General features: G+C 36.1%; 1 protein-coding gene and 1 long non-coding RNA gene across 4 annotated transcripts; one reads left to right on the forward strand and one right to left on the reverse strand.

Moving 5' to 3' along the window:
* Positions 1-268: 268 nt before the first annotated feature.
* Positions 269-3413, reverse strand: LOC112188830. Of its 3 annotated transcripts, none has more exons than XR_002931582.2 (4): positions 3018-3413; positions 2701-2826; positions 1012-2588; positions 269-441 (listed from the first exon to the last, which is right to left on the reverse strand). It is a non-coding gene; the product is annotated as an uncharacterized LOC112188830 (long non-coding RNA). The 3 variants fall into 3 exon arrangements; XR_002931584.2 differs by having other exon boundaries at positions 1012-2607; XR_005807471.1 differs by having other exon boundaries at positions 1012-2612.
* Positions 3414-3842: 429 nt separating this feature from the next.
* Positions 3843-9254, forward strand: LOC112190310 (bifunctional purine biosynthesis protein PurH). Its single transcript, XM_024329745.2, has 11 exons — positions 3843-4164; positions 4261-4336; positions 4915-5011; positions 5111-5213; positions 5301-5434; positions 5636-5813; positions 6185-6339; positions 7404-7613; positions 8006-8353; positions 8476-8602; positions 8819-9254. Exons 1-11 carry the CDS (start codon positions 3954-3956, stop codon positions 8968-8970), a joined length of 1791 nt encoding a protein of 596 aa, XP_024185513.1. The 5' UTR covers positions 3843-3953; the 3' UTR covers positions 8971-9254.
* The last annotated feature ends 6066 nt before the right edge of the window (positions 9255-15320 follow it).

Genomic DNA, 15320 nt, shown 5'->3' on the forward strand with positions numbered 1-15320 from the left:
ATGTGACTGTCAATTCTTGGCCAAGTTTCTGGCCATGTCACTGGCCATGTTACTAGCCAAGTTATTATTAATCTCAAGTCATCGATAAAGTCACTAATCATGTCACTAGCCAAGTTGCGATGACAGTTGTTTGGTATACTATCAAAAACAAATACATCAGCTGGTATTCTATGACAAACTGATCAAATGAGCATGATCTGAGGTCAAAGTCATGTATTTTGATAGTCGCATAACTATCATAAAATAATTAAATACGAAAGACTAGCTGAACAAGAAAAACGACATTTTATCTATTAATAAACTATTGGAACACATGGCTTGGCTTCAACATCTTGTTGTACTCCTGAATGATAAAGAACAACTTGTGCATTTTACAATTTATACAAAAAATTCGATGAGGCATTCTTGGTTTCAGCTCCAGCAATTTCTGACATATACTATCTGCAAAAGAATGACGAGCATTTCAGTGTAACCCAGACCTAACTGAACATCATTTTCTACTAGTAGCAAATCATACTATTCACACAGTTAGCCCTCAATTCCCTTATAGTCACCCTAGTATTAGTTTCCAGGTTCCAACTACAGAAGGCTGTGTATCTAGCACTGCATACGTGGGTTTTAATACAAAGTTATTATTTGGGCTGCATACTAGATGAAGCTCTACATCTTTCTAAATTTCCAGAAAATTTAAAAGGAAAGATATATGGCTTCATTGCATTTATGGTCCAGAAGATTCACTCTCACAGGAAGAAACACATATGGGTATACTTGGATAACAGGTAGGAACTAATGGAGTGTAAGGCAGCATTAACAAACATAAACCCAGATCAAAACCTGAAAGGCATCAATCTTTGATGCAAAATTCCAAAAAAGAGTGGTTTTCCTCATAAAAGTATTTCCCCTCGAGCCACATATGGAATCGTCTTGCCCACGCACCCTTTATCCAAACATCACTCATGTTTCTGGATACATAAATTCAAAGAAAATAAAAGCAACATCAAGAATCCCCACCTCACAAGTGAGCCAATCCTTGACCTTTAAGGAAATATCCATTTTCCCTTGGCACCTGAGCCGATCCTTGACCAACCATGTAAATTGTAAGCATCAACAAGATCAGTTTTTGAATAAAAACACCACAACATTTAAATTGTAAGTATCACATATTAGGTACAATTCAACAAATCTCAATTGCAAAGCAGTAGCCATACATCCGTGTGTGCATGTGCACATCGTCAATACATGAAACATTGAAACATGCAAGTTTTCAAAAAAAAAAAAAACATGAAACATGCCCAGGTACTTAATGTTGTGATGTTATTTTATTATGCTAAAACCAGATCCTTCATAAATTCTCAGTAATCTTAATAGTTCATTTTGCCTCTATAAATGAAATACACATGCCAAACATTAAAGAATTCTAATGAAAATCCCAAAGGATATGACCAACATACTGTAGCTTCATCAAGCAGTAACAAGTCAGGCTCTTTAAAGAGTGCACGAGCAAGAGTTATTCTCATTCTCCATCAAAGCCAGCATAAACAATCAGCTACAACTACAATAACCAAAATTTTAAAGATACTTGAAACTCAACTCTCGCTTGTCAAAAATGCAAGTCAAAACCAATAACTAAAGCTAACTTCTTCACTACTAAACCAGCAGACTACAACCACCGCCAAAATTTCCTTGCTTTAATTCCAGGCCATCCAAATAGAAACAAGAACAGAAATTGAAAATGTAAATCAAATTCATCCAAACTCACTCGAATCCGCACCCGAACCTGTCAAAAGACCTGACGATTTAATTATCTTCAACTTTCAGACTCGTCAAGCTTGAAGAACCAAGTAGAATTATCCATTAGACCATTCTACTTGTCAACTTAAAAAACTGTAAATTTCCAAACAAAGCTTAGATCTATTCCTTCTTAAACAGCTCTATCCATTCTCATCAAAATTGCTACTTAAAAGCACAACACTATCCATTAGATTTGTTCACCATCACTCAATTCTATCACATACTAAATCTTGACCAAAACACCTTGATAGAAAAAAAAAAAAAAAAAAAAGCAGGCCAGAATATGAAACTGAAAATTGAAGGAGTTACCGAAATTGCGAACGACGATGCAATGCCAAGTAGGTCCGCACCTCGAATCGAACTCGTTGATAATACATGAACAATGGCTAATTGATAATACATGAATAGGAAAATAGATGAACAGGAAAATAGATAAACTGGAAGCCACAGTTTGTCTCTTACATTCTTAATATCCACCAATATGCAGACTACCCAAAGTTCAAACAATTTTACCCATATAGGATGAGTTATTCACATTCTTAATCAGCAACCTTAATAACTAGAACACAAAACATGGTAGGTTATTTCACAAATTTCATTTCCTATGAAGACCATTAGAAATTGAAGGCCACACCATTCTTGAGCTAATTAGCAGGATGTAGATATGTGATGCATACAAGCGGAGAAATCAATAGGCATATGTATATTCATTTACCTGCCAAGAATTCTCTTCAAAAGCAATCATCTTTTGTCCAATCAATACCCATCCAAAATCACCTTCCAGCGCTAAACAAGTTCTAGCATATATGCAGATGACTGCACTAAACATCAATTTATCAAACAATTTTATGAAATGCACAATTACGAAGAAGCACGGAAATAGAATTGATTCAAACAGTGGAGGCCAACCTTCTTTACAGCGAATCTCTGCAACTTGGGAACCTCTTCAAGCAATGGAGCCTTGGTCCGGCGAATCTTGGCAGTCAGAGCACCTGCAGATGCCATACTTTTTTCTTTTGAAGCAAGCTCCGCTTTCTGCAGATTAAGATTACTCAAATTTCAGTCTCAATTTGAAAAATAGGACCAAATAATAACTAAAATTCTACTCAATTTCATCCACCTACGTCCGGATATGACATTATCGCGTTTCAACTTCACGAACTTTTCCGGAAACCAAACAGAGATCAAATAAAGAGAATCGAGAGAGACTGAGAAAGAGACCGAACCTGAAGAGCAGCTTCAATGTCGGACTCGATGGCGGAGTAGAGGCGAGCGAATGCATCGGCACCGGAGACGTTAGAGTCTTTCTACTTGTAGATGTCGTATCGGTCGTACTTGTTGCAGATCGCGGCGAAGGCATCGTTCCTGGAGACGTTAGTCCTTCCAACCTCGCCGACGACGACGTGTTTTGGCGGATCACGGCAGAAGAAACCGATCAAAATTGTTTGAGATCTCGAGAGAGCGAAAGAGAAAAGAACCGTGACTTTTTTCTTTGAGGAATTTTATCTCCGATCTCTGGTTCAAACTGAGAAAAGTGTAGAAGATAATGCAGTGAGATTAACAGAGAGGAAATAGAAGAAAGATCACGAGGAAGTAGATATTAAGATTCTCTCACAGAGCTTCTCCAAGCATGTATTAGGCTTTAAGGGCAGAATAGGAATCAAAAAAATTAAAAACTGACATTTTTTAACATCATTCTATTATTAATAAGGACTAAATTAATATTACTAACAATTCATAATGAACATTTTTATCAAGAGGGAAACTATGTGACTTTTTTATCATTTCACACTCTAATGTGACATTTTCCATCATTTCCCTTAATTTCTTTTCAATTTTCTTAATAAAATCTATTTTATAATTGTCCTATTTACCATTGTGATTTAATTTATTGTCAAAGTTTTTTAATTTTTCAGGGTTAAATCTGTCAAAATTTTCAGTTTTGGCTAACAAAGCCTCTTCTCTTAATAATAGTATCTCTTAATAATAGTATATATATATATCTTCTCTTAATAAATATATATATATATATATATATATATAGAGGGGGCTCAGAAAACCCTTATGAGATAGCCGTTTGTTTGCCGCCGAAAGTCATCGTTCTCTCTTTCTGGTTCCGTCTACCATCTCTGAAATTCGTGTAGAGAGACAGAGAGAGAGATATGCTTGGTTTGTCCGCTGCTGCTCCTGCGGCCATAACACCCAACACCAATCTTGTCCTGCTTTTCTCCACCAAACTTCCAATTACTCATTCGTCTTCTTTCTCTTCTTTCACCGCGTCTTGTTCTCTCAGGAACTCATCTCGCACTTGTACTCCAATCAAAGCCATGGCTGCCCAAGAGCCTCAATCCCCTGCCTCAGCCTCGGCCTCAGGTATCATTCACTTTTTGTGATTTTTTTTTCTTTTCTTTTTCTCATTTCCTGATTAAGCTTGATTGTTGGTTGGTGCAACCTTCTTGTTTGTTTCAGGTGATAGGCAGGCTCTGATATCTTTGTCAGACAAAAGCAATCTTGCTTTCTTAGGCAACGGGCTTCAGAACTTGGGGTAAATTCAGGACCCTACTTTTTTCCACCAAAATATTAGTATCCTGCACTAGTTATGTAATGATATCTATCACGGGGCAAAGCTCAAGTTAGTGCGGTTGAAATACAAATAATACATAATGCCCATGGATATTAACTTAAAATAATTGAGAATAGGTTAATGAAACATTGGTAACTCCCTGGTGATGTTGATCTCGGAGAGTGGACTTCTTTTGTTTTTTATGGCTTTGGTTTCTCTGGACTATTTTGTTGTTGGGTCTTTAAGCTTTCTGCATTATCTTCGTTGGGATGATCATCTTTATTTAACCTCTTTATGATCTCCATGGTTTGGTTTCAGTGGTCTCTAGTCTCTGATTGTCCATTTTACCTTAGCACACTTTTTGTAATTTTTTTTTATCAATATTTTAGTTGGCCCCTCTAGTTGGCACCTACTGATCTGTCCCTCATTGGGAAGTTCATATCACGCCATTGTCTTTTGTTTGCCATCCTGGCGTTATAATTTCAACTGTGTTCATATAGTGGGAAGTATTATATGTTTGTCATCATGAGCTTTTCTGGATTTTTTTTTGGACATTGTAGATATAAAATTGTTTCCACTGGAGGAACTGCATCTGCTTTAGAAAGTGCCGGGGTGTCTGTTACAAAAGTTGAAGAAATTACTTGCTTCCCGGAGATGGTAGGCTAGCATTTTTCTTGTTTATCTATGGAAGATACATAAGTCAGGTGTTATCTGCATTATCATTTGGCTCGTAATCTGTTTAAATCTGTATTGAAGCTCGATGGTCGTGTAAAAACTTTACACCCCAACATTCATGGGGGTATCCTTGCTAGAAGAGATCAAAAACATCATGTGGAAGCTCTTAATAATCACGGAATTGGTGAGTTTTGCTGTAATGCCTACAAGAAACTCCCTTTGTTGTGTGAACTGTGTTAATAATTTATTTTGCTACAATCTTTTCATACAGGTACATTCGATGTGGTTGTGGTGAATTTATATCCCTTTTATGATAAAGTTACTTCAAAGGGTGGAATAGAATTTGAGGATGGAATCGAGAATATAGATATTGGTGGTCCTGCCATGATTAGAGCTGCTGCAAAGGTAGTTTATTTGAATGGCAATGATAGCATGTTGTTGGTCGTATAAGTTCATAAATCATGATTATCTTTGCACATTGCACATACACACTCTAGGTATTGCTCTAAGAGTACTTCTTAACATCACCAGTGTAATAGTTAGTACATACAGTTGTTTTCTGATATCTCTATCTGATATTTTAAACAAAATATGCTTGTTAAACAGAATCACAAAGATGTCCTGGTGGTTGTTGATTCAGAAGACTATCCTGCACTGCTAGAATATCTTAAAGCAGACAAGGATGATCAACAATTCCGAAGAAACCTTGCGTGGAAGGCTTTTCAACATGTTGCTTCTTATGATTCTGCTGTTTCAGAGTGGCTGTGGAGGCAGACTACCGAAGGTACTTCTTTGGGTGCTAATATTTAAAATATTGTTTATTCTATATAATTAAGTAGAAACCACAATCAGAATTGGCATGCCAGTTCATTATGAATATTGCATGAACACCAAATCGATTGGCATTCATGAAAACAGAATTATGAGTAATCTGTTGAATCACAAACCGTGCAGAGAGAAGATGGAGATTGCACTAATCCCTTGAATCACAATCCGATGCTCATAATAAATATAAATGACTGACTTACGTAGGGAGGGGGTGTGAGAGTGATATTTATGAAAACATAGTTTCTTTAGGAACAGACTCAATTCATTTGTTTGTGACTTCTGTTGGTGATGGTCCACATATTGACATTTTTCTTTGATTTTTTGAAGATAAATTCCCGCCTAGCTTAACAGTTCCTCTATTGCTCAAAAGTCCCCTTCGGTATGGTGAAAATCCTCATCAAAGGGCTGCATTTTATGTTGATAAGAGTCTTTCTGAGGTTAATGCTGGTGGCATTGCAACTGCTATCCAACATCATGGGAAGGTAAGAAAGACATCTTGCACCACCAATTTGATTCCACTTCAATCAAAGCTTTGGCAGTGATATGCGTGGTGTCTTTATTTTCGAGGGTATTTTGTATATTTAAAAAACTGACAAGGCAAAACCTGAGTTATAATGAATGTTTGATCAAAATTGGAATATCTGGGTATAAAAAGCACACCAATTAATATTCCGTCTTGTGTTATTTGCTGTATGCAAATAATTGTTTACAGCATATATTGTTGGTGGCAATTAGAAAGCACACTAAGTTTAATTGCTGTTCTTCTGCACACAATATTGACATTCAAATTAATGTTATGCTGCGGGGATAACCCAGCTTTGTGCAATTTTTCTGTGTGAGAGGTTAATACTGGTGGGTGGCTATTTTTTGGGTGGTTTTGGTGGAGAGGAATAGGAGGGTTTTTGATGATGTGAAGGGAGGAGAGGTGGACTGTTTATGGAAAAAGGTTCAGTCTGGGCTTCCATATGGGCATCGGTAAAATCAGAATTTTGGAGGAATAGGAGGGTTTTTGATGATGTGAGGGGGGGGGGGGGGGGGGGGGGGGAAGGTGGACTGTTTATGAAAAAAGGGTTAGTCTGTGCTTCCATATGGGCATCAGTAAAATAAGAATTTTGGAGGAGCACTTTTAGTGCTATGCCTTTGGACTGTGGAACTGCTGTGTATAGGAAGTCTTTGTTTGATGTAGTGTGCTTTCCAGTAGGGCTGTATGACTCGTACTTGTGTCTTGATGTACTTCGTCTGAATTGTCTGATTGATTGGACTTCTTGTACTCTGTTCTAGCCCTTTTTTTTTCCTTTCTTAAAATTCTATGTTTCTCATAAAAAATCCTAGGCGGACTCCTATTTCTAAATATAAGTTCTATTTAATAATTAGCTTATATTGGTACCTGTGATCTTATTCTCTACTTTTTGTATCCTTTTATTCACAGCAATTAAGTTCATAATATGCGTGGGCGGTCACATTTGATCTTCAGAAATGAACCTTCTTTCTATGCAATACTATGTGTTCTTATCTTATGTTCTTAAACTTTAATTTTTGTCTGCAGGAGATGTCATATAATAACTATTTAGATGCTGATGCGGCTTGGAATTGTGTGTCAGAGTTCAGAAGTCCTACCTGTGTTGTTGTAAAGCATACAAATCCTTGTGGTGTAGCATCACGTGATGATATACTTGAAGCATACAGGCTTGCTGTCAAAGCAGATCCAGTGAGTGCATTTGGTGGCATTGTAGCTTTCAACATAGAGGTTGATGAGGTGAGTTTGAGATTTCAGGGCTTGACATAGATATATAGATATCTTTTGGTATGGACTTCCCAAAATGTTGGTTCACCAAGGTTGTGGAACTGGACTGGATGTATAATTCTGGCCCCCTTTTTCTACTACCCTAAATTGAAAAAGCACCTAAGATGTACCTCAACCCCTCCACAAACCTGTACCGCTTGCGCCCTGACACCAAGGCCTAAATCTATTTTTGTTCAATGAAGAAATGAGAAAATACGTTGTCTGTGCAAATGGGATAACTTGAATGCAACTTGCTTTAGTCCAAAATGTTGGCATGCATCGAGAAGTTTCTTTATGTTAGCATTATCACCTGTTTTGCTGTATCTCTTTTTTCCTATATAGGTCATATTTTTCTTTGTTTTTAGGCTCTTGCTAAAGAAATCCGAGAGTTTAGAAGCCCAACAGATGGTGAAACTCGGATGTTTTATGAGATTGTGGTTGCACCCAAGTATTCAAAGAAAGGTCTTGAAATTCTTCGTGGAAAATCAAAGACTCTGAGGATCCTCGAGGCAAGTAAAAATGAGAAAGGAAAACTTTCGCTTAGACAGGTTGGTGGTGGGTGGTTAGCCCAGGACTCGGATGATTTAAGTCCCCAAGATATCCAGTTTAATGTTGTGTCTAAGAAGTCTCCACAAGAAAGTGAGCTCAGTGATGCAGAGTTTGCATGGTTGTGTGTCAAACATGTCAAAAGCAATGCAATTGTAATAGCAAAGGTAGTCTTTCTTTGTATTATCTTAGCCCTTTATCATTTTGTTTTCTTATACTAAAGAAAAATATGCTGCTTTGATTGAACTGTTTGGGTCCTCAAGACATCTGATTCTTGGAATTTGGACAGAATAACTGTATGTTGGGTATGGGAAGTGGACAGCCGAACCGTCGGGAGAGTTTAAGAATAGCACTGAGGAAAGCAGGAGAGGAGGTCAAGGGTGCAGCTTTGGCTAGCGATGCCTTCTTCCCATTCGGTAATTATTACCAACTCATAAATCATAATTCTGTATGCTTAAGGACCAAATAGTTTGAAAATTAGTGGAGTTTAGAACAAGTAAAAGGTTAACTAATGTAATTGCAAAGAAGCATAAATCATGCTATAATCCTTACTGAGAGCAATTTCTATGCTAAACTGAAAATAGATATAAGAACCTTTACAATAATGTGAACAACACCTGTTTTACAAGCAGCTTGGAAAGATGCCGTGGAAGAAGCATGTGAAAGTGGAGTAAGTGTTATTGCAGAACCTGGTGGCAGTATAAGAGATGGAGATGCTATAGATTGCTGCAACAAGTATGGTGTTTCTCTTGTTTTCACTAATGTGAGGCACTTCAGGCATTAATAACGGATTTTAGTTTTGGTCCTTGCTCTACTTTCATCCAGCACCTTTTCTCAGAGCTCAGAATCTAGTTTTCGTTGGATCACTAGGTTTGTTTTCTTCTCATGGAGAAAAATTCCTGCAGTCATGTTTCTTGTACAATCTGAATGATGCATGTATTTCGGCCTACCATAGATTTTGTCTCTGTATTCAGTCAAGCTGAATCACTAATGTCAAGAATTATAAGGTCATCTATTTATCTGAAGTTCGTAACAAGAACTAATAATCAGTGAGAATAATCTTTAGTATTTTCTTGTTTCTTTCTCTGGTACACAGGATAAACACATGTATATTGGTCACTCAATAGCTGTGAATTGTTTAGTAGAGAACGTATAAAAAAGTAAACCATTAAAGATGTCAATACACTTCTTACAAAAAGGCCTTTATTTGATGGATATTGATATAACCAACTTTCATTACCAAACCATTAAACTTCAATCACAGGGCAATTTATCATCACTTTCAGTAGTCTCTGAATCCTCTTCAGTTGCTTGCCATGGTTTGTTAATAACTACAGAGGCATGTACTCTGTTTTCGCCTATGCATGCTTTCAGTACCTGGCTTTCGTTGAGATTGTTAAGAACAAGGCTTGTAGGCTGTTCAAGACTGTGAACTGCATCTCTGTTAGTAGTAATTGGGAGCTGAAATACTTCTTTTCGAGCGCTGTCCAACACCTTCGGCTTTGTACGAGGGTAAAAAAAATCGGTAGGGAAGAAGTTGTACTGAAGGCCAGCCATGGTTGCTTATGGTGGCAGCAGATCTAGCTGTAATTCTTATTGGTTACGTGAAGCCTTAAGACTATCCCCTATTTAAAGGAAGGGAAGATTGTAATTTAGTGGCTTGGGTTGTTACCATCAGGGAGCCCGTATGTTGCATTTTAAAATATCTTTGACAAAAGACAATTACTTGGTCAGGGGATAAAAAATAAAAGTACTTTTCTTTTGTTATGAAAATCAAATCAATACGTATAACTAATCAAATGTATATATATTTTCTCTATTTTAACCAAAAAAGAAGAACCATTTGTGGGATTAATTTTTTAATCACATATTGGCATCTCAACTGTTCAATTACTTCTCTAAATTTTCAGCAGAATTGGTAGTCGTCAAGGTAGTGAATTTGATCATATCAATTAATGAATCATATTTGTCCAAATTGAACTGTTCATGTTCATAATGAGAAGCCATGTTTATGAAGACTTTATATGATTTTTAATTTGCCTAAAAATTTGTATTTACACTCATAAAAACCTAAAAACTGAACCAGGAATTTGGCTCTCGAGTGTTGGCATTGGTCATTCAATTATGTCGCAATAAATTGGCAAGGGTCATGCCAATTTAGCTTGAACAAGATGAAATAAGTAACAAACGATGTTGTATATTATATTTATTGTTCCACGTGTTATCTTGTAGCAGTTTATGAAAACAAAATTATCATTAAGTTAGTTCTCATGTACTCACTGATTCTAATTAATCTTGTTCACTTGTTATTTTTTCCCGTTACTTTGTTAAATGCTGCCACAATTTTAAGGATCATGAATCATGATGATGTGTTACTGACGCGCACAAGTGAGTATTCGACATAAGAACAATTCTTAGGTTCACCCCTAGGGTGAATGAGCATATTCACCCCCATTGTCGATTAACATATTTTTATTTAATAAATTTATAATCCAACGGTCCATATCTTAAATTAGCATTTAAAGATCATCTCTGTAAAAAATCAATCGAATCAGAAATCGTTTAATTATCTAATTGAATCAAACAAATGGATGGTTCTAACAACACTTACTACTATTATGATGAACCGTCCATGTATTTCATAGAAATGAATAACTGAAAGGTCTTCAATTTGATTGATTTTTTACAAAGCTAATCTTTGTATTACGTTATACAACATGAATGGTTGGATTACAAAATTATAAAGTTATTATGAGTTAATCCACAATGGGGGTGAATATGCTCATTCACCCTAGGGGTGAACCTAAGAATTGTTCTCGACATAATTGACAATGAACTTATTCTTTTATAGATGGGTCTCTATTGATGCTTAATTTACGAAATGATAATTATTCTTACTATAAAAATTATTTTGTCAGTTAAATGCCAAAATTTAAATTTTTTTCATAGAATTTTTAATTAGTTTACAATTTTTAATGTTGTAGATAAATTGAAGTTTTTTTTGTTTTTGACTAGGATAAATTGAAGTTGTTAGAATAGAAAACTGAGATGGAAGAGGACATTTCATTTTTAAAAGGAAAATTTGTCAATAACAGTGCTAGAAACAGACCTGGAGACACCCTATGGTCCCTGTAACAAAATAGTTGTGTCTATTCAGTTAATTCAAATATATTGGTTAAACCCCTGCATACTATTATCGTCTATATAAATACTTGACATAAAGATCAAATATAAGACATCAATGAACCTTAAGATTAGCTAAATTACAATTCTTTACTCATACAAAATTACAAATTAAGTAGTTGTTAATCGAGGACGTCAAGGTTGACACTGAGTTTTCATTATAAAATGTATAAATCATATGCTAGAAAAGGGAGAAGTGATGCAGCATTTCATACTCATGAATGGAGCTTTGGCCTTTTCATCAATCAATATACCAAGTTAAAGTCCAAGATTCTAGTATTTTGCTATCTTTGACTTTGGTTTTTCACAAGGAGGCATCTACTTCAGAATAATTGAATTTCAGGCCCGAACCAATTCTGAACTGAAACAATACAATGTTCCAAGTCTTCTGCATGGATTCATTAATGTGAATCCTCTTTAAGATTTGTTGAGCAAATAATTACTATGAAAGAACTCACTCTTATTTACCAGAATGAATCGGAGAATGAATCGGTCATCCTAGTCAATTAATCAACTTATTAACACATGTCAATTGTGTTTGGCTGAAGAACCGCGAAGTAAGGATGACAAAAATCCCCAGCGAGGCGGCGTCAAGGAAGAATGATTAATTAGGGGCTATTGGAAGCTCTACCCCATGATGACTCGAAACCATGATCTCGATTTTAGGTAGTGGGTGCTCTAACCACTAAGCCCTACGCAGATTCAATTAATTACTTAATGTTTTGCTTATGCTATTTATTTATTTAGGGTTCTTGACCAAAAGCCCCAAAATAAGCCAAAATTATCTCACTTACCTAGCAACAGATTTTTATTCTCACTAACCCAATTTAAATTTAAATGACTATCTGCCCGCTTCCTAATTACATAACTGCAGCTACTGCCACTGTCTATCTCTCTCCTCCCTTCGATCTCTCTCTCTCCTGACTCTCCCCTTCTCTCTCTATGAAACCAAAACGCCACTCTCTCTCTCTCTAGACACCAGCTTCGTTGCTCATGGCCTCGTAGACGACGATCCAGGCCTCTACTCCGATCGTTTTGCAGAACCTCTAGTCGTCGTTGCTGCTCCTATCGGCCTCGTTGACGATGCAAAACCATCAGCCACCATAGTTTTGTGGAACGCGATCCGGCGGAGGACCTCAGCTTCGTTTTGCAGAACCACCAACCGCCATCGTTTCAGCCTCTAGCTCCGGCGACAGCAGATTTGCTTCGGTGACAGACTGGAGTCGAATTCAAGGATGGTCAAAGGTTTCCAGGTAGAAGTTCTTTCTTAATCATCGGCTGTTCGACCTAATTGCTTTACTTTCGAGAAAGATCAAACTACTTTCTGCTAGCAGTTGTGGTGATATCAGTTAATAATATGGGTTTTCATCACTCGACTTTGATTCTCAAAAGCAATTATTCTTCTCTGCAGGGAAGAAGGCCAGAATCATCCTTGGCTAAAACAAACAACCCAATAGTCCAGAGAAACCTAGTGTTACTAACCCACCACTTTCACATTACCGTTCTGCATAGTACCATTGACCATTTTTTATTGTGTAGTAGTATGTTTTCTCTCCTTTATGATTGGACTGCTATAAATCATGGCATGTTTGTTTTACTTGGATTTTTCTTTCCAGTATTGCAATATAAATCTAACGGCAACAATTCAAAATTTGCAGGGGCCAAGACATAATGTCAGAACTTCTACAACATTCTCTTCTCCAAGACCTGAAAAGCCCAAGGAAAAGTGAATCATTATGTGAATTCAGGCAGCAAACAATTTTAAGGATGTATTTGTACTGGGGTAGAAGGCCCATAAAGAAAGAAAGAAAAATTCTATTGGGGGGCAATAGACGTCTATTTAGGAGCAATAAATAATTTAAATTGATGTAATCTCCTCATTTTTTTCCTTTAATCAAAGTTTTATTTGTTTAATTTTAGGAAGATTAGTTTCAATTCCGGTGACTGAAAGTTCTATTGGGGGCAATACAGTTCTATTGAGGGCAATAGGCGTTTTGATCACAACTTTATTTGTCTAATCTCCCATTTTTTTCTTTAATCAAAGTTTTATTTGTGTAATTTTAGGAAGATTAGTTCCCATTTCGGTAATCGAAACGTCTATTGGGGGCAATAGGCTTATATTGGGGGGCAATAGACCTATATAGCCCCTCTATTGAGTAATAAACCTTTCCAGTGAGGTTTTCTGAAAAGTCCAATGGGAGGAGGCCGGTGACAGGAATCTGGAGAAAGTTGACCGGAATCCAGCGACCGGTGATCGGATTCCGGTCACCAGCTCCGGCGAAGTCTCATATGGTCTCTCTCTCTTCTATTCTCTCTCTCTAAGTAACAAATGGTAAGGGTAAAATGGTATTAAAAAAATATTTAAAACAAAAAAAAAATCTTAATGGGGTATTAGGGAAGACCACCTTAGAGTGTTTTGGGTAAGAGAGAATTAAAAAAACTTAATGGGGTAAGTGGGAAAAAAATCCCTAGAAATGGGGTAAATAGACAAAAACCCATTTTATTATTATTATTATTATTATTTATCATGGATGATTTGTTTTGTGTTTTTGTGAGTGCACACTTAGATTCGTGATCTAATATTGAAAAACAATCAAAGAAGAAGTAGTAGACCACCAAAGTCACTGAAAACCTCTGTAGCAATGCTCAAAATCCTACGATTAGGGCTTTTTGTTCTAGGCGCAAACCTACCAAACTAGGTTTGTTTTAGGGTTGTAAATTATATTTAGCTTTTAGTATAGGTTTTGCCCGCTTCAGTTTTGTTTTGTTGTACGTCTTGCTGAACTTGGCATCTATGTTTGGTGATGTAATGTTGAAACACACAATCACACACACACACACACATATTGTGAACACACACCTTGAATTTCTATTCACACACCTTTCTCATTTTCTATTATTTAAATTCACATTTATTTTAGAAAAATGTCTTAACTAATTTTCTTTTGCAATTTTATTTCTCATTCTCTAATACAAATTCAACTGTTCTTCACACCAAAATTCGTCAAATCAAGAAGACATTACTTGTTCATTTTAGGTTTTGGTCAATCACTCACACCAAAAATAAACGCGTTTATTTTTTATTCTATCATAATCCTTTCAGTTCAACAAAATTCGATCAATTATTTTCTAAATCTAAGCCCATAATTAGACCATCCGCTAGGTGACTCTATATGCTCTAGGTTTGTTCCTACCACATGGTAAAAGAATAGAAGATAAACAGTGGTCCTCAGATTATAGGCTTAGATTTAGAAAATAGTTGATCGAATTTTGTTGAAGCAAAAAGATTAGGGTAGAATAAAAAATGAACGATTGATTGACCAAAAACATAAATGAACAAGTGCGATAGCATTACATGTTTTCTGCATTTGAGAGATTTGGTGTGAAGATTAGTTGAATTTGTATTAAAGAATGAGAAAGAAAATTGTAAAAGAATGTTAGTTAAGACATTTTACCAAAATAAATGTGAATTTAAGGAAGAAAAAAACAGAATGAGTGTGTGAATAGAGATTTGAATGTGTTAATAACAACTCTCTCTCTCTCTCTCTATATCTATATATATATATATATATATATATATATAAACTTTCTTAGGAACTGATGTCTGTTCCTAAGCTTAGGAACAGATTTCAAGTTTTTTCCCACTTTTCGATCACACATTCACATCTTAACCGTTCAGTTTTTAGGTCATAATGTATAGATCACTTCTGCATATTTTCAGCCAAATTGATGATCGTTAAGGCATCCAAAACTGCAATTTACACGAACGAACCAAATCTATCGAACCGGAACCGTTCATATACATTGTTGTAAATTGTAGTTTTGAATGCCTTAAGGCATTAATAACTGCCTTAAAGCTAGTACGGTTCAGGGTGGACAGATTCAGTCCATCCATTAGTTTAAGTGAGTTAGATACCTTAAAGATCATCAATTTGGCTGAAACTTTGCAGA

The sequence above is a fragment of the Rosa chinensis genome, chromosome 2 (genome assembly GCF_002994745.2).
Source record: "Rosa chinensis cultivar Old Blush chromosome 2, RchiOBHm-V2, whole genome shotgun sequence".
In the NCBI taxonomy this organism is placed as follows: domain Eukaryota; kingdom Viridiplantae; phylum Streptophyta; class Magnoliopsida; order Rosales; family Rosaceae; genus Rosa; species Rosa chinensis.